The sequence below is a fragment of the Gadus macrocephalus genome, chromosome 12, assembly GCF_031168955.1.
Source record: "Gadus macrocephalus chromosome 12, ASM3116895v1".
Taxonomy (NCBI): Eukaryota; Metazoa; Chordata; class Actinopteri; order Gadiformes; family Gadidae; genus Gadus; species Gadus macrocephalus.
This window is the reverse complement of record NC_082393.1, coordinates 6,999,816-7,026,227: the sequence shown is the minus strand read 5'-3', so window position 1 is coordinate 7,026,227 and position 26,412 is coordinate 6,999,816. Positions and strand designations below refer to the sequence as shown.

Sequence of the window (26,412 nt, the reverse complement as noted above, 5' to 3'; positions counted from 1 at the left end):
CAAACCATGCAGGACAGAGAAAGACATGGCACGCTGGGAGTATATGGGGACACACTAGGGACAACAAACTATGCAGGAAAGAGACATTGAAAGATGAGTGTCTATGTGAACCGGAGTGTCCCTAAACCATTCAGAATGGAGAATAACTTGCAGGCTAAGGACAACCTTGTTGGGGACCCAGACCTTGGAGGGTCTGGACCCTGGAGGGCCTGGACCATGTCTGACTATTCCTTTGTTTTTCCAGCTTTCCTCCCATGTGGCCTCACACAAACAAAGTTTGTCAGTGTAAGAGAATGTCTGCATGTTTGTTTGTGTAGTGGGGTAATTTGTGATTAGCGGTGAGCATATATTTATGTGTATATAAAACAGTTATGTGTATCTGTGTGTTGGTATGTAAAATAGAGAGTATAACAGAGCCTGCATGTTTTTGAAGATGTTTTTGTTTTGTGTGGGTGTGTTTGTGTGGGAAAGTGATTTGTGTGTGTGTTACATTGTGTGTGAAACTGTTTGTGACAACATGCAGAGCTACAGATGTTCCCCACAGGAAGAGTTTCCATCAGCAGGCATGTCCCGTACAACAGCAGCGTCAAATCCATCCAATCTTCTCTCTTCTAAATAGTAACAAAGTCAGAATGGGCAGGCCTGACATTCGAGCCAATCATAACACTGCTGGGGACTGCTATACCACTGCTGGGGATAGCTAGTAGTGGCTCCCTGACCCCGCCAATCAAATATTGATGATCCAATCCAACCTCTGCTAACCGTGCTACAGGTTGGAAATGTACCTACTGGAAATGGACTCCCTTATCAAAGCTGTATAGAAAGCTCTGGGATTTCGTGAGCTATAATATATGTATATTTTCATTAAAATGACAATCACTAAACAAGAAGTAAAGATTGATATAAATTGAATAGTAGAAAATAACACTCACTTATGTCCTTAACAGTCAACTGGAGAGACTTTGGTGAGGTCCCTTTGTGGCGGGAATTTTGATAGAATAGGATTTTGACTATGGGAGGATGACAGGAAATGTCCAACCCCTATCCACCATTTTTGAGAGGATAACCTTTAGGTGTCTTCCTTGACTTATTGAATCTCCTACAAACCGTTATGGACAGAAAATCGATCAAATTGTATTTACATTTGTGTTAATGTTATTTTATGATGAAAAAAGGGATATCGAGGCCAGGATAGTATAATATTTGACCCCTAGCAGAAAAGTTCTAGTTTCCATCCCCAATCTTCGCAGCCTGCCATCATTGAGCAAGATGCCCTTACACTGACCTGCTCCTTGATGACAACTATTCATATTTGCATCTGCTCTGTCACTTTGGTGAAAAGCTATGGGCTAGATGAAATAATAAGAATAAAGTACATTAATTCATTAGCACATTCCTGAATGCCCATCTGAGATTAATACAATATCTTTTGTGCATAATGTTAAAATTCCTATGTCACATTCTCTTGTTATTGAGGTTTAGATCCTTATCAAGGATGCCTTATCAACAAAAACTAACAAACTAATACGGGTTGAACCCCCAGTAGTAACGTATATGGTTACAAATCCAAACACAGAGAGAGAGAGGGAAAGGCAGAGAGATGCTGGTGTTGTGATGCAGTGCATATAACAAAAAAGCTTCTCTCTCACTTGGAGTTCCTCCTATAGATAAAGGAGAAAACCCCCCCCAGGGCTCCCAGTCCGTTGGGTTGCTGTACAACGCACCACTCTGTACACATCCTCTGTTTTCGTGTACACACACAAATTAAGCCACAACACCTATGCTATAATGGGAGACCGGAAAACGGCTACAGGCTGCGAAACTGCACACGTGCACACGCACATGCGCACAGGCACCACTCGTTCCAGCAGTGTGATTTCATAAGATGGAGGAGTTCCATCTTCTCCGTGCTCTGTTTTTTACACAGAACAACACAACGATAGTAGCACTGTAAACGTTGTATTGTTATTTCCTACTGTATTGGTTAGCATGTTTTACCGGTGTGTACAGTGCATAGGATGTCCTGCTTATTTATTTAAACCAAGACTGAGATGGTTTGGGAGGAGCTTCACTAGACTGCTCCACTTGAAATTAAGGAGCATAGAGTATTGTAGAGAGATTTCCTGTCAGAGCTCTGTGATCCGGTCAAGAAGAAAAAACAAAGGTCAAGTCTCGTCAAGACCTTTAAGGTCACCACTCCTGTAAGGAGGAGCCCACATAGATAAGCTCTCGTCTGTACTGGATCGGTTGATCACTTTCGAGTCAAAACGTCACAAAGTCTTTCGTCTGGAGAGCAGATTCTTCACATCTAAATTACACAGATCGGATTTCTTTTAATAATAAATAATGATTCATTTTATTTGAGGGTGCCTTTCAGAGCACCAAAGGTCACCTTACAGGGCAGAGTTAAAAAGAACAAAAAAAACAATAATAAAAAACCAGAACAAGACACATTTAAACAATTACACAGGTGGGTTGAAATGGGTGATAGACAATGATTCGACGGAATATGCCAGTTTAAAGAGATGTGTTTTTAGCTGTGATTCGGGCAGATCGGCTGAAGGCCTTGGAACCCATGGTAACCAGGCGGGCGGGTGGCACGTGAGCTGAATGGAAGAGGAAGACTGGAGAGAGCGGGTGGGTGTGTTGGTGTGTAGGAGTATATGTATGGTGGAGCGAGGTTGTGGAGGGCCTTAACGGTGAGGAGCAGCATCTTGAAGTGGCTGCGTGTTTTGACCGGGAGCCAGTGAAGCTGCTGAAGGACAGGAGTGATGTGATTAATGGTGGGTGTTCTGGTGATGATGCGGGCGGCAGAGTTCTGGACCAGTTGGAGTTTACGGATGGACTTGAGGGGCAGACCAAAGAGAAGGGAGTTACAGTAGTCAATGCGTGATGTTTTGGGATGTTTGTGGTGACTCAATGTAACTTAATGAGGACATCCATTAAGGAAGGCAGTAACAATGTCCTAATAATGCCTAATTGAGGATTTGACTCGTGTCGTTTTTTTTTAAGAGATCTCATTGATCACCTCTCTGTTTGCCGAGAGACGCTCCTCCAAGACACCGCTGTTGCCATGGTGTTTGGAAGGCATTGGCGATTAGAGGGCAACGAAGATGTGTAATGGTACAAAACATGGCTGCATTAACCATCATTATCTGAGGATGCATGCAGAACATTGTCCCAATTGAGCTGCGTGGGTGATGATTACTGGTAGGTTCGATGGCCTAATGGGCAGCATCACATTCAAGCACACGTGTCCTAATGTTAACCACACCGTCCTGCTCACCAGACTCAGCAACCTCGGAATCGAAGGAACTGCACTCAGCTGGCTTCACTCCTACCTCTCCGACAGATCTCATTTCATCTCCCTCCACAAACACACATCTGCCACAGCCACCGTCACACAAGGCGTTCCCCAAGGTTCTGTACTTGGCCCCCTCCTCTTCATCATTTACCTCCTCCCCCTTGGTCAGTTACTCCGCCATTTCTCCATGGACTTCCACTGCTACGCCGACGACACCCAGATTTACCTCAGCACCAAATCCCCCACAACCCCCCCCTCTCCCACATTGAATCCTGCCTGTCTTCACTCACTCTCTGGATGCAAAATAACTTCCTGAAACTTCCAGCAACAAAACTGAACTCCTCCTCATTGGCTCTAAATCCACCCTCAGTAAACTCGCAAACCCCCCCACACTCACTATCGACGGCACCACGGTCTACCCCTCCCACCAGGCCCGCAACCTTGTCGTAATCTTTGATTCCACCCTCTCCCTTGAACCCCACATCCGCCACACTGTCAAAACCTCCTTCTATCACCTCCGTAATATTGCAAAGATCAGATCCTCCCTCACACCCCACGCTGCAGAAAGACTCATCCATGCCTTCATCTCCTCCCGCCTTGATTATTACAATTCACTCCTCGCCGGCATCTCCACCACCTCCATCAACAGACTCCAACTGGTCCAGAATGCAGCAGCCCGTCTCCTCACTCACACTAAAGCATGGCACCACATCACCCCAGTCCTCAAGAATCTCCACTGGCTCCCCATCTCACACCGGATCCACTACAAACTCCTGGTCCTCACCTACAAAGCCCTCCACCATATGGCCCCCCCATATCTCTTTGACCTTCTCTCCCTCTACCAACCCCCCCGGGCCCTCAGATCCTCCTCAGCCGGTCTCCTCTCCACCCACACATCAAAACTCCACAGCCTTGGTGACAGAGCCTTCTCCAGGACATCTCCCAGGCTCTGGAACTCCCTCCCCCATGATATTCGTTACTCTGAGTCCCTCACCATCTTTCAGTCCCGCCTCAAGACTCATCTCTTCTCCTCTGCCTACCCCTAGATCGCTCACTAACCCTAGCCCCATCAACTCTAACTTTTTTCTTGTTTATCTATTGTTGTGCCCCTATGTAAAGCGCTTTGAGTGTGAGAAAAGCGCTATATAAATTTAATCATTATTAATGTTGTTGTAGGTTGAAGCTCAGGAATAAAGGGACATCGTTGTGGTGTTAGCATAAGCAGTGTGCTAACTTGGGGTTATTTACTTGGATTCTGTCGTGTCCTAGCAGGTGATTATTGATGGAATGGTTTTGACATAATTTATTGTCATTTGGTTAAAGGTCCCATGGCATGCTACCTTATGGATGCTTTAATATAGATATTAGTGGGCCCCTAACACAGTATTTGAAGACGTTCCTGAAATTCAGCCGTGGTGTAGAATTACAGCCACTACGAGCCAGTCGCACATTGAGCTTTCCCCAAACGTGCCGTTTCGGTGTCTGTAGCTTTGATGCAAATGAGGAGGAGAGAGGCGGGTCAAGAAGGAGGGTGGGGGAGTGGCCCTGAGCAGCTTGCAGCCACGGTACCATGCGCTCTGTTTACAGTGGATGTATCGCAATAGCGAGGCGCACACAGTCTTTTGCCGTGTTCTGTAAATATTCTAGAACACTCTGGGTGCTCCGGTGGGAGTCCTGGAGCTATATTTCTAAATAATATCATATTATGCATAGATATCTATATCATATAATATATATTATCATGGCCAAAAGCTGTGTGCGCCTTCAGACGATATTATGAATCTCAAACGACTGCGTTGGTTTCTCCGACGTCTCTGGTTCTTCCACGTCCATCAATCTGAAGTAGACTGAAACACGACATGGAGGAGAAATGGATTGTTGCCCTCGATTGTTGACCGCGATTGTCTCCCGCCGGAGCCTCGCTGCCCGCTACCGAGGGACCACCGCCTCGGCAGCGGGTAGCGGGCAGCTGGCAGCTTTCTCCTCCATGTCGCGGTTTATGTACTTCAAGGAGTCAAAGCCAAAGTTCCTTTCCCCGGTGAGATAATGTTATGCGCCATAACACCAACAGCAGAACGGTTATCCAAATAACAAAGAAGTGTACAGCACTTGCGTTACAGTGTGTGTATTCACACACACACACACACACACACATGTAGCACTCACACGGTCGTAGCTCATTGGGCAAAGCAGAGAAAGGGGAGGTAACATTTCCCAGTATGACGACATCCGGGGAAAAAATCCAAAACGGTGCGTCTGAGTTTTGTTTTTTCAAAGGCTGAGCAGGATAGCAAGTGCACGCAATTTCTAGCTACCGGGGGACCATAGGCAGGCCAGGGGAACTCATATTAAGGTCAGAAAACCTCATAAAGTGAAATTGTTATGCCATGGGACCTTTAATATTCTGTTAAGATGGACTATTGTTTGATGCCGAGAGACTGAATGATCCAAGTGATTGTGAAGACAAACCTTTTTACTCGCCCGATCACTCAATTACTTACATCGACCACTTCTCACTCACTCACTCGATCCCTTACTCACTCACTCACACACAGGCACCGAACACACACACACACACACACACACACACACACACACACACACACACACACACACACACACACACAGGCTCTATCTTTTTCTGCTTGTATCGCGCTTCCCTCTATAATCTTCATTGAGAGGGAGAGGCTGCGTGTGCGTGTGTGTCGCAGGGAAGATAGGATAGAATTTATTCAAAATGACTTGCAGTGAATAAAGGTAGGCCTCCAGGTAAAGTAGGGGAAATGGCATCTTGGGCGAGAATGCCAACGGGTAGGCAGTGGACTTTGGGAATCAAACCCTGTCCCCAACACCCAAAGCCACTGAACTATCCCGCAACCATCCAAACACTACACATGCTTTACAAAAGGCGTTGTCTTTGGGGAGTGCTTATGAAACTAGTCACCTACCACACACTTCAGGCTATTCACTGTGCACAGAAAGTGACTGTCAAGGGGGCTTCCTGCAGAATGTGGTTCTTATAACAAACGCACGTGCTTGCACAGAGATCTTGCAGCTCCCGTGGGCACTGAGAACCAAGAGCCGCTCGTGGCGGAATCAAAGACCGAGTCCGCGGGTATGATTAATTGATGACCCTCGAGACGAAAGCAGAAGGTATACCCCGGACCCTCACGGGTTACAATTACAACTCATGTGAAGCGTGCTGCTCCAATTATGTTTTTATGAATAAGAAGGCGTATGGTTTTTCAGACATGCATCTACAGGGGAACTGCGTGACACGGTGCTGTGGATGTGTGGATTTTTTTATTAGAACATATCAATCCATCTATCAGCAACAGTACTTATTTCGGGGAAAAAACACATTGAGTGACATTCTCATTTTCAAGTGTGCCCTGATTACAGTAGGCCTACTTCAAATACAAATACAACCCATGCTTGAGCTAAAGGCGTTGCAAACCTCAGATGTAATTAAGCACTTAAAAATCCTCCAGTGAAAGGCTTTGGAAGGTAGTCAAATCATGCAGGTGGTCTTTCGTTTACCTTGCGTATATCTCGGCAACTTTACTACGTAATGGACTTATGGTTGGCTATAGCTATCAGCTATAGGCTTTGTCAGTTAGGCTGACAAGAGGCGCCTTTTTCTTAATCATGATAAATTAACAAAGTATACAAAAACATGAAAAGACAACATGGCCATTATATCCTGCCATATGGGAAATCTAAAGATGCAATAATTTAGAGGATGAGGTCCCAACTTCTTTCAGACTTCAGTCAATGTCCATGACATGCTCACATGAAGCTTGATAACAAAGTCTGAGTCCCAGGTGTGTAGAATGCATAATCACAGGTACATGCATTAATCACCATACATTTAATTCCGGAGTAGAAAACCAAGACACTTACCCATTTAAATAGTTTAGTCAAATTAATTCAATCCTTTCCTTGACAGAAATGCAGCCAAACTAGAAAAATCTAATTATCCAAGATTTATATTCTTTACAATTAATCATGTATTATTAATTGTACAATTAATTGTATTATTTGCACAATTTTGTCTACATTAGTAATGTGTAAATATTTTAACCAATCACATTTACTTTAAAATGTGTTCAAATGTTTACATTTTTTCTTCGTTTGCAGACTCATTCAAGACCAAATTAGTAGGCCATTGGGGGAGCAGACAGGGGTTGGGTATCTTTCTCAAGGCTACCTATGCTAGACTCTACACCTTTAAGGAGGTGCTGAGGATTGCACCAACAACCTTGCAAGGCTGTGTCTCAGAGACCAAAGGGGGAACTTGCAAGGTAAAAGTCCTCAATGATATTGGAAGCACATCATCTGGATCTGCTAATTGGCAGGTCAACTAAGTCATATACAAAATAGGTTCTACATGAAATTGAATGTATCGAGGGATTGGAGCTAAACGTTGACAGTTTTTACTGTGAAAATACTGGAACACTTCCATTCTCCCTACTGTATCCTGCGGTGCCCTCGGGAATATGAAACAGAAAGTGAAAGTGTACTATTGTAGTCTACACCACCGAGCACGAGTACAGATGCTACACCTCGTCCATTTTAACTAGAGGTCGTTCCGCAGAGCTGATCACAGGAAGGGCAAAGAGTGGACGGCGCGATCAAACGAAGAGAGAGAAGGGAAAGACAAGATGTCGGAAGTTGTATAATAATAAGGGGGCCGAGAGAGGCGGGCGGTCCGTGGATGTCGACACTTCAATGCGGACATTTCTGATCATTCGTGTATTTGGCACCGTGGTTTCCTTATTGAATTAATTTAACGCTGACGAGAACCATACATCCTACATCAAAGGCGCTCCGAGTCCGGAGATGGGTCAAGTCCTGTTGGACGGTATGGAAAGAGAGTAGAGGAGACGCTGCCAAGGAATCCCATGGGGAAAACGGTTGATATCTGTTAATATATTTATTTGAACACTGGGAAACACCAAGAATATTTATAGTAGCCTATCTTTCGTCTATGATCATTAAAAACTTAAAAATATTATTTCAGACAATGACTTATTAATGACCTATTACATAATCAATAATTGTTTCTCTGTTCTATAGATGGAATGACATTTTTTTAAACTTTCAAGGAAGGATATAAATGGAACCAACCGTCTGTATGAATAGAATACAAATTGACTCTCACTACATATTCTACAATAGGCTACTCCAACCAATAGCACTTTAGAAATGAACTAAGCAGTATGTACGCCAAAAATGCAGTCAAAGTCCCATCACACCTACATCCTACATCCTCTACTGCTAATGTCCTCGTGTCGGCTAATGGAAATACTTCATCACAGAAGAAAATATGAAATGCACTCTGACTGCTGCTTCACGTTGCGACACAAACAATAGGCCCACATCCTCTCCATCCGTCCTTCCTCAATCTTTTCCATCTGCCCTGACATTTCCCCGTCCTGCGAGCCTCCCATTGATCTTTTATTCATGAGTAAACTATTCTAGTCCCTTCCTATTTTAGACGGTTTACAGCATAGATCGATGTTCAACCCTCTTCGCGTCTGACAGATTTAACCATCCACTGCCACAGAGGACTCCTCTCCAGCTGCGGTTCTTGGACTAAGGAGCATAAATGAGCACCTTAGAACTCTGCAAAATTCATCTCGTAATATCCCATGCCCCTATACGTATCATTTGGTTCTACATGAACTATTCATTAGCAATTATTAGCCTACATTCATGTTCGCATGAGGGTTTTCTGTTTCTGAAAAGGGGCTTCAAATCCATTGACACTTCATAAATCATTATGAATGATCAATATGAACATCCACGATGCGTGATTTAATGAAAGACAATCTGTCGGTCTGGCATGTCTAGACTAAAGGCCTTGCTATACTTCTAATTTGCAGTCAAAATGGAAAGTTTGGGACAAAATCAAGCACCGCATTTGTCTTCGATGGCTGCAGTGTGGGGTCCTTAGCCGAACTCGTCCGTGTCCCACAAGCCCTCCCATAGTCCGCTTCCAGTTATTGGTCAGCAATATACAACGTGAATGAATGCATTTCCACACGACTCACCTCATTAAACCAACCGCCCACAAGTCGCTGTGACTATCTCTAACCCTCATTGAAATTATATTCCGGGCTTTAGTCCTAAGGCTTGTCAGTTGTATGAAGATGGGCAAGATATATGCCCCCCGCCACCCCCCATGGACAGGCCCCTGTATCAATACAGTCCATTTTGTTCAAAGATAAGTGTATTTCCTATTTATTTTATTATTGTAAAGATTATAAAGCTCGGATAAGACAATTACAGATTTGATTAATACAGGATTCAATCAATTTGAATTAAATAAAAAATATATGACCATATGTAAAATGACCAAAATATAACCCAAAACCCCAACAAGCCCATTTAATAAATATTGAAATAATCGGAATATACATACAAATTTCTTCAGTAGATTGGTCCATGTTCCCAAAACAAATCAAATTAGATTCTTACCATGAGGGCACCAACATGGAGTAACCCATTTGCCCAAGAATGAAATTAGGATGTAAATATCCTAGTCAAATAAACAAATAATGCTCGTGAATATCTAAAGAAAAATATGCATATATCGTTGGAAGTGCAGTATCGTCAGATTATAGAGCAAAAGGATACAAAGGATACAAAGAATGAACCTGTCTAATTTAACAAATCTAAAACATAATGATTATGAGATTGCATAGACTTCTGGTGCACATATTTTTGTGTCATCATACTTGTATGTTATTTTTATCAAAACGTCAGCGATAAAATTCCAACGCAGGGTTCCTGTACAGATACATGTACGCGTCGCAGAACAGACGCTTGGCCACTCCCTTCATGTCCCGAGGCACCTGATTGGCCAGCTCCGCAGGGGGCATGTCCAGGTACTCTCCCACCTCGGGACAGGCCTCGATCACGGGGATGTTATATCCATTCAGTCCCCCTAGAGCACGGGACACAGAATGATATCCATTGTGAAGTATAACTTTATATTTACACATACTATAAAACTTTTACTATGTATATTAACATTATTATACTTGTATGTATTAGGGTCCTGTTTTTGTTTAAAATATAAACAATCGTGCTGCGTTTTAAGATATTTTTTAATCTGTTTCAAGGAATTACTTTTTTTGCTTTTTCTGTGCAAAGATATTAAGCGGTGGCTTATTGTGAATCAGATAAGATAATTATAAATGAAACATCTGCTTAAAAAAAAAGGTGAAAAACGACAATCAAATGCATAACAATTAGTTAAGTAGGACTGCGCGGCACACCTTCCCTGTCCGCCATGCTGTCGAAGAAGATCCAGTCCTGGCTCTTTGGTCCGTGCTTGACGAAGGACACGTAGTGGCTGGTCTCGATGCAGAGCACAGCAAACAGCTCCATCTTCTCCGGGGGAACACGAAGGGACTCTTGGAAACCCTTTGGAAGCAGCAGCTTGCTGAGGCGGTGAGCCTGACGCTCGGAGGGGGAGTGGACCTACATGTGGGGGGAGACATGGGAGTCAGGTGATAGACCGCCCCAGGGAGCCCCCCCCCCCCCCCCCCCCCTCACACAAACCTGGACCACATGGGCTGTTATTGCCCTGTGTAATATGTTTCAGGGGCATTTGTGATCACTCCAGGGCAATTTTATCATGTGTGTGGAAATAAAAATAAAAATAGTTGCATGACAGAACGATATTCGGTTACTCAAATGAAAAAAAATAGAGTTTTACTACCAACATGTGTGCTGTTAATTATCCAACACAAGCCATTTCAAAATCAACCCGTTTGTGACATCATAAGTGGGACTGTTAGTCTTGGAACCAGACAAACCTGCAGGCTCATGTTTTATTTTGCTCTGGCATAGGCGTCTGGCCCCAGCCCCGTTCAGACCAAGTTCCAGCAGACCTGGACCGGGTCTGGCCAATCACAACCGTTTATCTAATACGGGGCGTGTTTGATACAATGACAAATATGATGGCATAGGAGCGTCATATGGGCGCGCTGCTGAGCGGCATTTTCATAAACAAACAAGATCGCTGCCTCTGATGTATCGCACATTTCGTTGCTCTTAGTGGCTGTAAGAGCATCCAATTGCATCCAGAGGCATTTTGCTGTGGGCCCGTTGATAAAGCCCCTTGGGAGCCGAAAATTAACTGAGCAAATTGGTCTGGCGATGCCTGGCTAAGGGAGTGAACCTACCTGTGCAGAACAGGTCTCGCAGAAGACCTTGAATCCTGTTTGGCTGAAGACGGGGTCTTTAAAGCATTCTGTACACTCTATTAGGGCTATTTGTCCACAGAGAATGCAGTATTGAGGACCTGAGAGAGACGCACACAGACACACACAGTTATGGTACCTCATTGGATTTGGCTAGTCCTAATTAGTATGCTCATGAATGTGCAGAGACCTTCGGTGAGGAGGTCAGTGACGTCCAGCTCCAGAGACGGAATGATTTTTTCAAACATCTTGAACTTCTTCCCAAAGCGAGGCATCTGGAGGATGAGACAGGAGGGTGCCTGGAGATGGACCCCGTATTCATTAATTTCATGCAGATACACCACCACAGACTACTCACACAGCCTTGATATCAGCAAATAATAACACGATACTGCCACCTATTGGAATAAAGTGGTAACATATCTGTAAAGGGAGGAATTCCATGGAGATGTCCTTTTTCATTGTAACATAAGCTATTGAATAATGTCTGTAATCTAACTAAAATCATCGTAATAACCGTCATTTTATTTAAATAATATATTTGATAGGGGAACTATTGCGTCATCGTCAAGTATGTATGCCCCAATAAATTATACTTAAATTCCAAAGCATTTGACAAAGAGTGAAACAAACATAACCTAAACCTTTACATTGCCTGATGCCAGACGCCTACCTCCGCAAGTTTGAGTCCGTTGCTGTGGAAGGAGTGCTCCAGGAGCTGCTGGATGGTGGGCAGAACCAGGCTGTGGTTCTGGTCCAGAAAGATCTGATAGCAGTAGCTCTCCTGCACCTTTCCAGCTGTGGAGCTGCGGAACAGGAACAGGCCACAGAGGTACCGTCAAGCGCGTATATTCTACAAATATAATGTTGAATGAAAGATGATGCTATTGGATAAATGTTTTATTCGTAATAAACTAGCTGCTTATACTATGCCTTTTAACAATGTCCACGGTACTGTGGTTCTCTAATGGGAAAACCTGATTTCTATGCGGTACATATCAACCGTGATGGTTGAGAGATACCGGTCTTATCTTGCCCATTACTTTTGCCTTAGTGATTTAGATTTGATGTACCGTTCTAGTAGCACAACTGTACTCTTCACTCGCTGGTGGTTGCCTATAATCCTAAATATTCTTACAGCTCCTATCTTGTTGAGTTTTCCGAAGCTGTCCTGCTTTAATTCATTATAGAAATTGTATCTTGCTTTGCATCTGAGTGTCTTTTCCTGCTTTGTAAGAAGGTTCCGAAAAAAAATCTAATACAAAAGATTTGTAACTACAGTTTCAGAAGTGGCTCCAACGCCATAATGTGCTGCATGATGATGGTCAGAAACTCTTCTGGATCTGCAAGACACATACCACACAGTTACAGACTGACACTGAGTTAAGACCTACCACACAGTTACATACTGACACTGACTGAAGACATACCACACAGTTACAGACTGACACTGAATGAAGACATACCACACAGTTAAAGACTGAGATGTGAATACATACCACACTAAAGAACTGAGGATATTAAAACCCACACACAGACCACACTAAACCAATGGAGGACATCACAACAAACATAATGGAGTATAAGCCAAGAAGAGCGATAACATCTCGTGTTCAAGCAGTGCGTGTAGTCTCCGTTCGGCTTACCTTTCTCATGAGTGGTGAAGGTATGGCTGTAACCATGGTTTAAGAGCTGTTGCCGTAGTTTCATGATGTGTCTCCCTTCCACAAAACCCTTACTGCACAGTCACAGCAACAGAAAGTACTTCCAAGTTAAAGGTACAAATAAATAGTGCATACAAATTAGGGATCGACCGATATATCGGTCGGCCGATATTCGCGGTTTTTACGTGCATCGGTATCGGCCGATACGCGGCTGATTTTCGCCGATTTTTTTATTTTTTTTTACTTGTTCTACCTCACCTGTTTTTAATATTTGTTAAATATTGTTCATCTACTTGTTCTTACTTGTTCTACTTCACCTGTTTTTACTATTTGTTAAATATTGTTTTTTATATTGAAGTTCAATAAATGTTCCTTTAAAAAATAAAATAAAAATAAATAAATAAAAAATCGGCTCAAGAAAATCGGTATCGGCGTATCGGCTAAGGCTGATGAAAAAATATCGGCATCGTATCGGCCCTAAAAAATCGGTATCGGTCGATCCCTAATACAAATGCATACCTAAAACATGTTTGTTTGCTGCAACTTTCAGAAACTTGTGTACAGCACTTACATATAAATGTACAATATCGACTGTGTACTATACAGGAGTTCCCAGCCTAAGTTGATTTGTTCTTCACGAATGAATAAAGAGCCAAAAGACAAAATAGTGGTCTTCATTTGCGGTCCCACTCACCTGCGGAGAGGGTTGACGATATCGCGTAGCAGGGTGTTCTGGATCTCTTCGTCTTCTGGTTTCAGTGTCTTAAACAGCAGAGAGTCCAGCACAGAGGTGCAAGAGAACAAACTAGAAAGAGGGGAAGAACAGAGGGAGCCGGTACTACCAAGTCACACTCAAGTACTGAAGAAAATGATTTGTCAGTAATCCAAAGGGTCTTCAAGATTCAGATGCCATTAATAAATAATAATAATAATAATAATAATAATAATAATAATACTACATTAGACTTATATAGCGCTTTTCTAAATACTTAAGACACTTTACAGAGTGAACACAAAATAAAATCAATCAAACATTAACAGAGCAGAGTAAAGACATCTTGCTCTAGGATACCTAGAGATTAGGCACTAGACATTGTGATTCAAACCCAGTACTTTTTGGCTAGACAATACACTATCCGGTCTCATATGCCGTTGTCATACTACTTTGAATGCATGTATGACAGGACATTCGAGAATTTTTCTTGGTTTTGGTGCAGACATTTAACATCAGACTCGATAAAAAAAGACTTGATAGTCAACCAACAATAAGTATCGACCCACAGATCTGGGCAAACACAGGAAAACCATTATCTCATATGCTGTTATAAACGCCATCATCCCCCAGACCTGAAGAGGGCAGCATCCATGTAGCAGGAGTTACAGTGGCCCTGGATGCCCTTCATCCGACCAATCAGAATCCGGTCCACCTGGTCTGTCTGGATATGCTCAACGGTGTCACAGGGGCCTTCGTGCCTTGTGTCCTCGTCTTCTAAGGATTAGACCAAACATTCACATCCCTTAATTCAATCACAATAAAGAGTTAAAGGGGACATATTATACCACCAGGTGTGAGGGTGATTAGCCGTTACAAGCCGTTTCGAAAATCGGCCCCATATGACATCACTAGTGAGCGTGTCCACAGAGATCTAAGTTGCATAGATGAGCAACGTTTACTTCAGTCCACTGGGTAGGCTGGTAGACTTATCTATCCAGCACAGATCTAGGTGGACACGCCCACTAGTGATGTCATATGGGGCAGACTTTCGAAACGGCTTGTAAGGCCAATCACAATCACACCTGGTGGTATAATATGTCCCCTTTAAGATACACAATACAGCATACAATGCTGACTTTTTCAATTTCAGTGATTTTCCTCATGATTTTCCTGATGAGGCATATGTTGTAGTAGCACTGACCAGATCCTTTCCAACTTGAACCACAGTGTGCTTTAATATACATACTGTACCTTTTAAAGAAACCTATAAGGAACTACAAATGCATACTTGTAAAAAAAAAAGTATTTTAAATTCTGGCATTCAGAATTGCTATCATGCTAGCAAGTTATACAATGCTACCTTCATCGTCGGCTTTCTTAATTCATGCAGACTTTACACAAAGAAGATACCCAAAATGGACGCTTAAATGTACACCAAGAAAGCGAGACACAAGCTATAATCGTATCCGCTCTTGATCCTGACCGTGTTTCTGGTGGGCAAACGTAATGCCGGGCTTGGCCGACGATGGAATGGAAAAGCGCGTGTCTGGCCGGCAGGATTCCAGCTTAACGAACAAGGCTTTCTTCGGTGGACAGCTGAAGTAGCGCTTCCCTTTAAACGTGCCGTCGCTCGTGCCCCGCGGTTCCTCCTACAGGAGGGAGTGAGCAACAGTTTCATGGTAAGAAGGAACAGCGGGCTAGAAGGAGGGTGGCTAGATGTTATCTATAAACACTTTTTCTGTCTTCTTAAATTCCTAAATAGCTTTATATATGAATTAAAAAACAAAAACAATATCAACTTAGCCCTTTCCCCTTTCCCAGACTCTACGGCCAGAAGAGAAAGTCCAGACTGATTCAGAGATGGTTTTGGTGAGGCTTACCAGCTCCAGACCACACATGGTATCTTTTCGGTCAGGCACCACACCAATCCAGCGGATCACCCCATAGCCGACGCATTCAGCCAAGTTGAACTCAATCAGGGAGTCCACACCGAGAACCGTTTCAGAATATGTCTGTGGTTCCACCGAGGCCGCGCTGGCACCCAGGAACAAATTGGGCTCTGGTAGTCAGGGAAGCATAGATTTGGAAACAACAGAGGCTTCTTTGGCATCTCACTGGATTATTAGACACTTGCATCCAATAATGTATGGTTTCTCTATTGGAGATATACTTGCATGAAATGTCTAGGTCGCTAATGTTTACATTTATTTTTGCATCCACATTTCTACCTCTCTAATTGTGTGCATATATATTTTCTGTATATTTTCTTACATTTCATTATTTTCAAAATAGTCAAATCAATTTATGATTTTCCTTACCTTCCTGTACTTTTTGCTGCGACAACCAAATTATCATCGGATTAATAAAGTACATCTTATATTTTTCTTATACGGAAAAACTCAAACCTTTGTGTTCTGTGATCACCCTGGTAACAAAATTCATTGGAACATTGATCGTTCTATCATCCTGTAAAGACAGAGAAACAGAAACCTCTTATGGAGATTATTGTGATACAGAAAACAAGGGACTGTGGCAGAGGTAAAGAAAGTTGTTTCTAGAAGTCTGCAAATGAAATGGTGAATAGAAATTGAAAATCAAACACTGACTACTGACTATAAACAAATGCACAATAGATACAATATAGAGAATTACATTTAAAAGAATCCTTTCCAACAGAAAAGAAGAATTACAAATAAAGTATTTAGTAGAGCTGTCAAGCGATTAAAATATTTAATCGTGATTAATCGCATTAATGTCATAGTTAACTCACGATTAATCGCAAATTATTTTTCTATGCTAAATATCCCTTGATTTTTTTGTCCCATAATTCTTCTCATTTTAATTCTCTTATCAACATGGTGAAGTGCATCGGCTTGTCTTGTGCAAATGATTTTTTATTGATAACAACATTGGCATATACTGATCAAAACAGGACGATACAAAAAAAGAGCCTATAGTGCAATTAAACGACTGCTTTGAACAAATGTCATTTGAACATAGCAGTCAGGCTACTGCTTCTTTGTTTTGAGGCAAAGAAAAAAAAAAAAAAAAAAAGTTTTTTTTTTTTTTGTAAATATAATATTTGCGTTAATCGCGCGATAATTTTTTTAACGCCGTTAATAACGCGTTTAACTGACAGCTCTAGTATTTAGTAATGACGTACTGTGGTAATGCAGACCCTCGGCTCTCCATCCTGGTCCCCCACTCCCAATACTAGCCATAACGCCTGGCCTTCATCCTCAACGTAGCGAACAGTCTCTCCTTTGGTTATTTGGTTGGACTGTTTCTGGGAGGAGGCCTGCTGGGCTGACAGTGTAAGGGAAGTAGGCACTTTAGGTCCGATTTTGGAGAATGGCACCAAGAGGCCATTGGGCTCTGGGGGGTCAGGAGAAGAATTTGACAACAACAGAGGCTTCTCTTGCATCTCACTGGATTATTAGAAAATTGTGTCTAAAAATGTATGGTTTTCCATTTGGAGAGACTTGCATGCAATGTCTTCATCGCTAATGTATACATTTATTTTTGCACCTACATTTCTACAACTCTTATTGTGGCTATTGATATTTTCAGTATATTTTCTTATATTTCATTAATTTCAAAATATTAAAATCAATTCATGATTCTCATTACCTTCCTGTACTTTTTGCTGTGACAACCAAATTATCATCGGGTTAATAAAGTACATCTCATCTTTTTCTTACATAGCAAAACTCAAACCTTTGTGTTCTGTGATCACCCTGGCAACACAATTCATTGGAACGTCGATCGTTCTATTATCCTGTAAAGACAGAGAAACAGAAACTGCTTATGGAGAATATCGCAATACAGAAAACAAGGGGCTGTCGCAGTGGTAAAGTGAGTCCTTTCTAGAAGTCTGAAAGGAAATGCAAATGAAACGCTGTAAAGAAATTGAAAATCAAACTCTGACTACTCTAAATAAATGCACAATAGATACAATATAGAGAATTATATTAAAAACAATCCTTTCCAACTGAAAAAAAGAATAGAAAAATAAATGTTTAGCAATGACGTACTGTGGTAATGTTGACCATCGGCTCTCCATCCTGGTCCCCCACTCCCATTACTAGCCATAACGCCTGGCTTTTATCATCAACGTAGCGAACAGTCTCTCCTTTGGTTATTTGGTTGGAATGTTTCTGGGAGGAGGCCTGCTGGGTTGACAGTGTAAGGGAACTAGGCACTATAGGTTGGATTTTGGAGAATGGCACTAAGAGGCCATTGTTATTCTCACATTGGAAGAAGGACTTTGACGTGATCCCACCATACTGCCCTTTTCCTTTGTCGTTTCCCTGCAAAGAAAGAGGAACACGACGATAAAGCCACTGCTCCATCTGGGCATCTGGATTAATGTACAGTGATGTGTTTACAGCCAACACCTTTTATTTTCTTAACACAACTGCAGTGAGCAGTTATTGCAGGTTATGCTTATTTTTATTGAATACAAAATCTTGAGAGTGTGTTTGCATTCTCTTGGTAGTAAAGGAGTCATACCTGCAATTCAATACCAAAAAATGTTCCTGATATGGTATTAGGCTTAGCATATGTGTATTTTGTGAACGGTCCAATGTAACGAATGATTCCTTGAAGGTCCTGTATGTATCCCATGACAGTGACTCGAGTATCTATAGTGAGGCCCACAGCTGATTTCAGCGCTGTCTTCTCTTGAAACCATTTCAGTCTGGTGTCGTTCCCGTCTAAGGCATAAAGCAATTCAGCCTCTTTCGTACTCAAAAGAACCATGTCACTAATCAATACTACTTCTTCCGTATTGGAGCCCATGCCTGTCACATGTATTGTGGCTCTCTTTCGAGTGATGTATTCAGATTCATATCTGGAATTTGAGATAGAGCATAAGCTGCCCCGTTGGACATGTTTGGAATGATTTATCTTCGTTAGGATGAAGAATTTAACATCACTCTTCGTTGATTCCATGCTGTAAGAAAGGTGAATAACGTGTAAATAAAGCAATGAAGTTCCCAAACGATAGGCCTATAGGCTACAAGCATGGCAACAGTCGAGACAATGCAACATAATTCAACAGATAATGCATACAATAATCGAAACATTTAGGATTTAAGTGCGGTAACAACTTAGGCCTACCTTTATTTAGTTGTTCGGCTGTTTCTTCGGCAACCGAAACCTTGGTTGGTAAAAGTTGTTTCACGGTTTTACTTCCCCTTTCATTTTGACAAGATAACCAACCGAGCCTCATGTCGTCATGAATGCGACAGTAACTTGTAAAAGATCCAGCTAACTCGTATAACTACCTGGTGTATAATAATACTAAATATAGTAATACATTGTTTTTATATTGCGATTTTCATGAACACTACAGACAAATGCATAAAATACAAGAGTATACAAACGAATATAAATAAAACTGCAAACTACCTGGCGTGAATCGTTCTTGTGTGCACTTTGAACTTCCTCCTCACAGCTGATTAATTTTGGTTTTATCTGACACTAGGCTATGGAAGCCCATTCCTATGCTGACGGAACAAAAACAAATATATTTGCGTAGGGACACACCCACTCAACGACATTCCACCCAAATCATAACGTTGATTGGTCGGTGGTTCAAAGTAAACATTCGACGTCATTCACGAAGGTCGACGGCGAGGGATCTGTCGCTCCTCAATGACGACACGGAAAGACATCAACATGGAAGAGAGAGAAGCGTTGAAAAGGCAGATAGATATTCTTCAAAGTAAGTTGCTTTTATTGTCGATTTATATTTCTCGTGCAGTCCCCTGTTAACATAGTCAGTCGTATTTATTTTTATTTTAGCTGTCATTTGAATTTGCCTAACACAGTACTCCTTGGTCTAAAATAGGTTGCTAATCATAAGCTGTCAATTACAATAGCTGGCGTTAGGTGCTAGTAAACCAAAGGCAACGTCCTCTGAGAGTTGCTGATTAATTTAGCAAGGAAATGTATGCATACATGTATACTTTTGTTTTTGTATGGTCATCAAAGTCACCCTCGCTTTTCTTTAGATCTCATCAACGACCACAAGCGTGTCCATGGCAACAACCCTCCTGCTCCAGTTCACTCTGTGGATCCAGCGGGAATGGTGGCGAACCACGGCAGTGGTCGGGGCTCATCACATGTTGAGGGAAACCCGCAGTCTCGTGCGAATTGGAGAAAGAAGTACTCTCTTAATAAGAAAGGACAGACTTCCACCGGACAGGGGTGCTCTTCCTCTGCCTCTTCCCTATCTTCATCACTGTGTCTGATGGTAGGCCCAGATCCAAGCCCAAGACTTAAAGGGGCCAATGCGTTGCTGGGTGTTAAATGTTCCACAGAGAAACGGGATAAGAACACCACCGCTACCAGCAGAATAGCTAAAGCCGAACCTTTAGTCCACACCGCAGCAAGAGCATCCTTAGACCAAGGGAAAAATGCCTCTGGTTCTTCAAAAGTACTTTCCACTGTCCAGAAGTTCCAGACAAAGTCTTGCCCGGCAACTGAAACAAGTGTGAATAAGCGGGCTGCAATCATGTCAGTGGCAGCCCCTTCTAATTTTGCCCCCTCATCGTGCTCCGCACAGCCCGGTGGACCTCACCCTCCTCCCCTCACCGCCAGCACTCAGCCCAGCCGGGCCCTTGCTGCCCAGGCTGCCCAGGCTCCGGTCAAAAGGTCAAAGTTCACTTGGGTGAAGACGCTGGATGTGGGTCCCGAGCAGAGTGGGCCCCTGCCTCTATCCACGGTCAAACACGCGGTCTCTGTCCCCTCTTCGGTCTCAAACACTGGGACTCCCAGTAGAGGCCCATCCACAGCGAGCGTGAAGAGAGCCCCATCCAAGAAGCAGACACCAAAGCCAAGTCTGACAGCAGGAGCCCACAGGACCTCAAAGTACACGTGGGTCTCCTCCTCCTCATCAGCCCCGGGCCAGACTAGGCTGATCCGGAAGGCTGTCTCACCCAAAGCCCTGGTGCTCTCCAAGAAAGCTGTGGTTAAGGGAGAGGGCCCCAGGAAGAGTCCTGGGGCGAGAACCAGGAAAGCAGCAGGGGCATCGGGTCCTGGGGCCGGCACCCCAACCAGTCGTTACCGCTGGAAGGCCGCCGGCAGGAGTCCCACTGGGGCCACGGGGGCCCGACGTGCGACCGTCTTCCAGTGGACCTCGGAAAAATGCCCCAGAGTGGTTAGAGGGGGAGTAGGATCAGCGCCTGGTTTCCCTTCGTCCCAGTCAACTCCCTCCTCATCCTCTTCTTCATCGGCAGAGGGATTCAAGCTACGCAGCAGGATGAAGATTATCCGCAAGTCCCCTGGCAGGTGGGCATTAAAAGAGTTGATATTCCATGTTACACCTGCACCTATTAAAAAAAAGATAGGCTAGTCAGTGGTAAGTGGATTGACTCCCAGCTATAGGTTCTGAGATAATCCTCAGATCTCTAACTACAGGCATCCTTGAGCAAGATGCCCTATCCGTACCTGCTCATTAATGACATGTAACTAAACCTTAAGATAAAGTGTCTGCTCATTTGTTAGGATTAGATACATTTCTCAGTATTTTGGGATGAGACTAAAACATGGGAGATGTCATTGATCAAGGTTCGAAATATCAGGGGTACTTTAAGGGCGCCACACACTTGGTTCATGGAAACCACTATAGACTTGGACCAATGTAGGTATGACAATACAAGTTAGGATTACTTGCATCTATATCATTTAATCCATATTGCTTTTAGCTATAATGTAGTTGTGTTTAGTTATTGTTTGACTTTTATTTTTAATCAATATCCAGCATTATCTTTTGATTTCAAACAGGCATCCAAATTGAAATTATCCCTCAAACCCCTTTGTAGTTTGGGTGCACATGTCGAGGAAATATTATATCTTGTCAATAGGGGGCAGCAGAACATTACTCAAGTCAATGGTTAAATATGGTTTATTTATTTATTTATTTGACATTTGTAGCACATAGATCAGAACACAAATGTAAGTTGACTTGCATACAAATTGAAGTGTTATTCTGTCTATATACATGACATAATGGAAACATTAAAATCCTTAACATAAAGAAAATTTAATATAAAATGCATCATGAAATGTCTATAGATCATCATCATAAGTTGCCTTCTCCCTCGACCGCAGGACACCCCAAGTGGGGTCCCGACCCCAAGGTTGGGAAACAAATTAAATGCTCATAAAAAATACACCTATATATAACACCAATTGTATATACGGGCCTTTAACCAGTAGGTTTTAAATGCGTATATCCCTCCTAGTTTACAAATCCTTCTTGTTTTAATACATTGCTCTTTTATCACACAATAAAAATCATTGTTCTATCGATCTAATCTGTGAATATCTATTTTTCCCTCCTGTGCCACCCAGCGGGGCAGGCGGTGTGTCCGAGAGGCGAACCAGTCCCCCGGCTGGCGTCTGGAGCAGCAGGACCCCCGTGCGGGGACGGGCTCCTCCAGCCACCAGGAGCCCCCTGGCCGCCAGGAAGGGACTGCCCAAGGAGCTGGTGTCCTTCGGGAGACACAAACTGCGTCGCCTCTCGCCGGGCTCCCACAGAAAAGGTAGACGGTTCAACGATGACCGATTTGATTTACTGTTTTCTCTCCGGTTTAGTTTATACCAGTGCACTGCCCGTTCAAAACGTGCCTGTTTGCAACGGGGACGATTGCCTGGGCCTCCTGTATTGCTCTGCGCCGTTTCCTCGAGAACCGCTCATCCAAACAACTTGACAGTGAACTTCCTGGGTCTTCATCAATGAAAAAAGATATATAACATTTATAACATGATATACATACCCAAAAAGTTATATTTTTCCATCAATGCATTGGGACCTCTTTCGCCAAGTCAACCGACGGCATCACGTACAGCCCTGGAGTTGAGACTGCTGTACATCTGTTTTTCATCATTTTACACATAGCAGAAAAATACACATAGCAGTGTTTTTCGCCTTTATCACTCATTGCCATGACTGGTTATTCTAATGAGCACCCAAACAAACACTCCTTGATGGGAAACGACATTACATGGTACAGTGCAACCCGACCCATCTCCTCTCCCCCTTACTTCCCCTGTTTCATCTGCTCGCTGCCGTTTCCAGTGGACCCTGGGCGGCGGCGGCGGCGGCGGCGGCAGCAGCAGCAGCTGTGTGTGTGTATGTATGCGCATGAGATGTGAATGTGTGTGTGTGTGCGCGAGAGTGTCTCAGAGGGTCGTTTTGTGGCTGGCTGTCAGGGGGAGGTGGTACAGGCGGGTGGGGGAGGAGAGGGTTAATTGATTGCCCAATCCAGCCGTGATGGTGAACAAGTGCCGATAGTGGTTAATTTGCAGGGGAGGGGAGGGCGGCAGGGTGGGCTGGCGCTATCAAGCCGTGGCACCGCTCCTTCCGCCGCCAGATAAAAACAACAGCTAATGCATAATTATCCTCTTGCAAATTGGATTGTTTTAACGAACTGTAGAATATAGGCCTTACCCGATGGAAAGCAATCACTGTTGTTCTCTCCTCTCTCTCTCCATCGCCCCCCCCCCCCCCTCCCCCCCCCCCCCCCCCCCCCCCCCCCGGGGTCATTCTGTGTTCCTAGCCTCTCTCTCTCTCTCTCTCTCTCTCTCTCTCTCTCTCTCTCTCTCTCTCTCTCTCTCTCTCTCTCTCTCTCTCTCTCTCTCTCTCTCGTCCACCCAGGGTGTAATCTCCTCCCAGTCAATGGAGTCAGAAGACATTAGCGAAGCCATCACTGTTAGCATGAGGCTTTTATTTTCTCCAATGCGCCCCGTGTCTATCCGCCTGTCTGCACCACACTCGCACTTACCTTCTCCATTTATTTAACACACACACACACACACACACAAACACAAAGTCTCTCAAGTTTGTTGTAAGTGTGCTACCCCTGACTAGAACTGTTCTTCATAGGTTTTCTTATGAAACATATAATGTTTGATAACCCAAAATACGAGGTTAAGGGTTTCTGATCTAGTTCCCCAGCGCTACAAGCGTAAAGGTTCCTGGTTAAATGTTGAAATGGGCTTTGACTACACCCTAAAGAAACGGACACAGATTCACATCAACCTGCAGGTAGACACCTAGTGTGTGGGAGTGTAGCAAGTGGCCGGTAGACAGACATGATATCACATCAGTCAAAGATGAAAAGAAATGCCATTCTGACCTTATCTCATTTTGTTGCTTTATTTCCAAACACAAATTGAGGGTGCGATGCATCATACAAGAGTGTGATTGGAGCTCACCCTGCTTAACACACGTGCACAATCATTTCATTTAAAGTGAGGAGCTGAGAAGGGTCTATGGTTCAGGTAGAAGAGTAAAGGAGGGGGGGGGGGAGGAGTTAGAGGAGGGGGTTTGGGGTGAGGAGGAGAGGATGCAGATCTAGTGGGGAGGTAAAGGAGGTAAAGGAGGAGGCGGAGTTGTGGAGTGAGAGGGGAGGTGGATGTCTGTGGTGAGACTGGAAGGGGAATGAGAGGGGAGAAGGAGGAGTGAGGGTGAGGAGGAAACCTGGACTGAGAGGGGAGGGCAGGAGGCGTTAAAGGGAGGTGGAGGTTACTGAGAAGGGGAGTAGAGGTGGAGTAAAGGGAAGGAGAGGGGGACTGAGAGGGAGAACGAAAGGGGAGGTGAGGTGGAGTGATAGGGAGCAGTGACTGAGAGGGGAGGAGAGGTGGACTGAGAGGAGAGGAGAGGTGGACTAAGAGGGGAGGAGAGGTGGATAGGGAGGGGAGGAGAGGTGGACTGAGAGGAGAGGTGGAGAGGGAGGGGCGAGGTGAATTGGGAGAGGCAGACTAAGAGGGGAGGAGAGGTGGATGGGGGGGGGTGAATTGGGTGAGGGGGACTCGGAGGGGGGAGAGGTTAACTGGAAGAGGAGGAGTGAGGGGAGGAGCGGACGACGACGGCGGCGGCGGCGGCGGCGGCGGCGGCACTAGCCGGGAGCTAGTGGCTGGCCACTGATAACAGACACTAATAAAGAGCAAATTGAATTACTAATGATGGGAAGCAGTGTCCTATAGATGAGCCCGTTAAAATCCAACCTTATGCCATCTTTCTCTCTCTCTCTCTCTTACGCACGCACGCGCGCGCGTGCGCACGCACACACACACACACACACACACACACACACACACACACACAGCAGAGTTAAAGCCACACATGCATGATAATACACTCGCAAACAATTTCTCCTTATTCCCTGCTTAACGACCGGCCTTTCTCTCCCCCCATCTTCCCTTCTCTTTCTGTCCCCCCTCTCTCTCTAGCCATCCCCGCCCCCCTCCCTCCCTCCAGTCCAGTCATTTAGGTGCTTAGTTATCTGCGGTTTAATTTAAAGAGGGCATAAACATAAGTGAGCAGTTAGGGCCGTAATGAATCGAGAAGTGTGTGTGTGTGTGTGTGTGTGTGTGTGTGTGTGTGTGTGTGTGTGTGTGTGTGTGTGTGTGTGTGTGTGTGTGTGTGTGTGTGTGTGTGTGTGTGTGTGTGTGTGTGTGTGTGTGTGTTGGCACTGGGAGACAGCCGTAGAGCCCAGATAACCTAATAAAGCGGATAAACGCCAGGCAGGGGCGAGCGAGGCGCGGAGGAGTGCTGAGCTGAGCTCCTTTAGGGCCTACATCTCTCTCTAGGTCTCTCTTTATCTCTTTCTAGGTCTCTTTTTATCTCTCTCTAGGTCTCTTTCTCTCCCTTGCCCCTCTTTATCATTCACTTTTTCCCCCTCCCTCTTTCTCTGTCCCTTCTTTATATCTTACTCATTCTCTCGCTCTTGCTTTCTTCATCCATCTCTCTATCTCTTTCTTTATGGTCTCTCTCGTTGTCTGTCATGCTCTCTCTATTTATTTCCCCCTTTCTTCCTTTCTCTATTTTTTCCCGTCTTGGTAGCTCTCTTTTTCCGTCTCTTTACAGAGCTCTATCTCTCTCTCTCTTTTGCCCTCTCCAGCTCTCTTGCTATATTACTATTATTTTTTCTTCATAGTGTGTTTTCTTTATCTCGCTCTGCCCCCCTAAGCTTTCTCTCTCTATACTCCCTCTCTCTCTGCACCCCTCTTTATTCTATCTCACTCTATCTTCCTCTCTTTCAGTTCCATTCTCCTCCTTTATCTCTTCCTGTGTGTATTTTTTTATTTTCGATTTATTTCTCTGATTATTTATCTATACTGCTTTCTCTTTCTCTTTGCCATCTTTATAAGTTTCGCTCTTTTTTCCCTTTCTCTTTTGCTTTGTCTCTGTCACTCTCACTCTCATCCTAATGGTCTTTAAGGATAGGCAGCTGCTGGGTCTCAATGTGTACATGGACTGCAGGGGGGGAGTGGTCGCATCTCAATGTTTACAAGAGCTGGACTTTTTATTGGTGGATTTGTTGTCAGTTGGTCCACTGCTCTGTTTACCTTAATCTTCCCAGGATCCATTTCTCACACACACACACACGCACACACATACAAATACACATCCACACACACACACACACACACACACACACACACACACACACACACACACACACACACACACACACACACACACACACACACACACAC

The 26,412-nt window shown here is 43.9% G+C and overlaps 2 protein-coding genes across 9 annotated transcripts in view; one reads left to right on the top strand and one right to left on the bottom strand.

Moving 5' to 3' along the window:
- Window positions 1–9,534: 9,534 nt before the first annotated feature.
- cyldl (cylindromatosis (turban tumor syndrome), like) lies at window positions 9,535–19,412 on the bottom strand. Of its 7 annotated transcripts, XM_060066351.1 has the most exons (18): window positions 19,312–19,407; window positions 19,021–19,060; window positions 18,412–18,853; window positions 17,934–18,209; window positions 17,617–17,677; window positions 17,063–17,205; window positions 16,305–16,365; window positions 15,780–15,958; window positions 15,383–15,548; window positions 14,532–14,673; window positions 13,879–13,989; window positions 13,167–13,258; window positions 12,800–12,863; window positions 12,194–12,326; window positions 11,711–11,819; window positions 11,503–11,621; window positions 10,591–10,795; window positions 9,535–10,256 (listed from the first exon to the last, which is right to left on the bottom strand). In XM_060066351.1, the coding sequence occupies exons 3-18, from the start codon at window positions 18,850–18,852 to the stop codon at window positions 10,072–10,074; spliced, it is 2,487 nt and encodes an 828-aa protein (XP_059922334.1). In that variant the 5' UTR covers window position 18,853; window positions 19,021–19,060; window positions 19,312–19,407; the 3' UTR covers window positions 9,535–10,071. The 7 variants fall into 7 exon arrangements, with proteins under 7 accessions (XP_059922334.1, XP_059922335.1, XP_059922333.1 ...); XM_060066352.1 differs by lacking the exon at window positions 19,312–19,407 and having other exon boundaries at window positions 14,532–14,670; window positions 19,021–19,302; XM_060066350.1 differs by lacking the exon at window positions 19,312–19,407 and having other exon boundaries at window positions 19,021–19,301.
- Window positions 19,413–19,495: 83 nt separating this feature from the next.
- zc3h3 (zinc finger CCCH-type containing 3) overlaps window positions 19,496–26,412 on the top strand; it is a 54,413-nt gene continuing 47,496 nt past the window's right edge. For both annotated transcript variants that reach the window (XM_060066349.1, XM_060066348.1), the window contains exons 1-3: window positions 19,496–19,627; window positions 19,917–21,195; window positions 22,261–22,451. In XM_060066349.1, the coding sequence (XP_059922332.1) occupies window positions 19,558–19,627; window positions 19,917–21,195; window positions 22,261–22,451 (1,540 nt within the window). In that variant the 5' untranslated portion in view covers window positions 19,496–19,557. The remainder of the gene's footprint in view (window positions 19,628–19,916; window positions 21,196–22,260; window positions 22,452–26,412) is intronic.

Coding starts and splice junctions, on each gene's coding strand:
- cyldl (XM_060066351.1), bottom strand. CDS start 18,852: ATGGAATCAACGAAGAGTGATGTTAAATTCTTCATCCTAACGAAGATA. Junction 13,259..13,878: donor ATCGTCAACCCTCTCCGCAG/GTGAGTGGGACC, acceptor GTGACTGTGCAG/TAAGGGTTTTGTGGAAGGGA. Junction 10,796..11,502: donor GCGAGACCTGTTCTGCACAG/GTAGGTTCACTC, acceptor CCCCACATGTAG/GTCCACTCCCCCTCCGAGCG.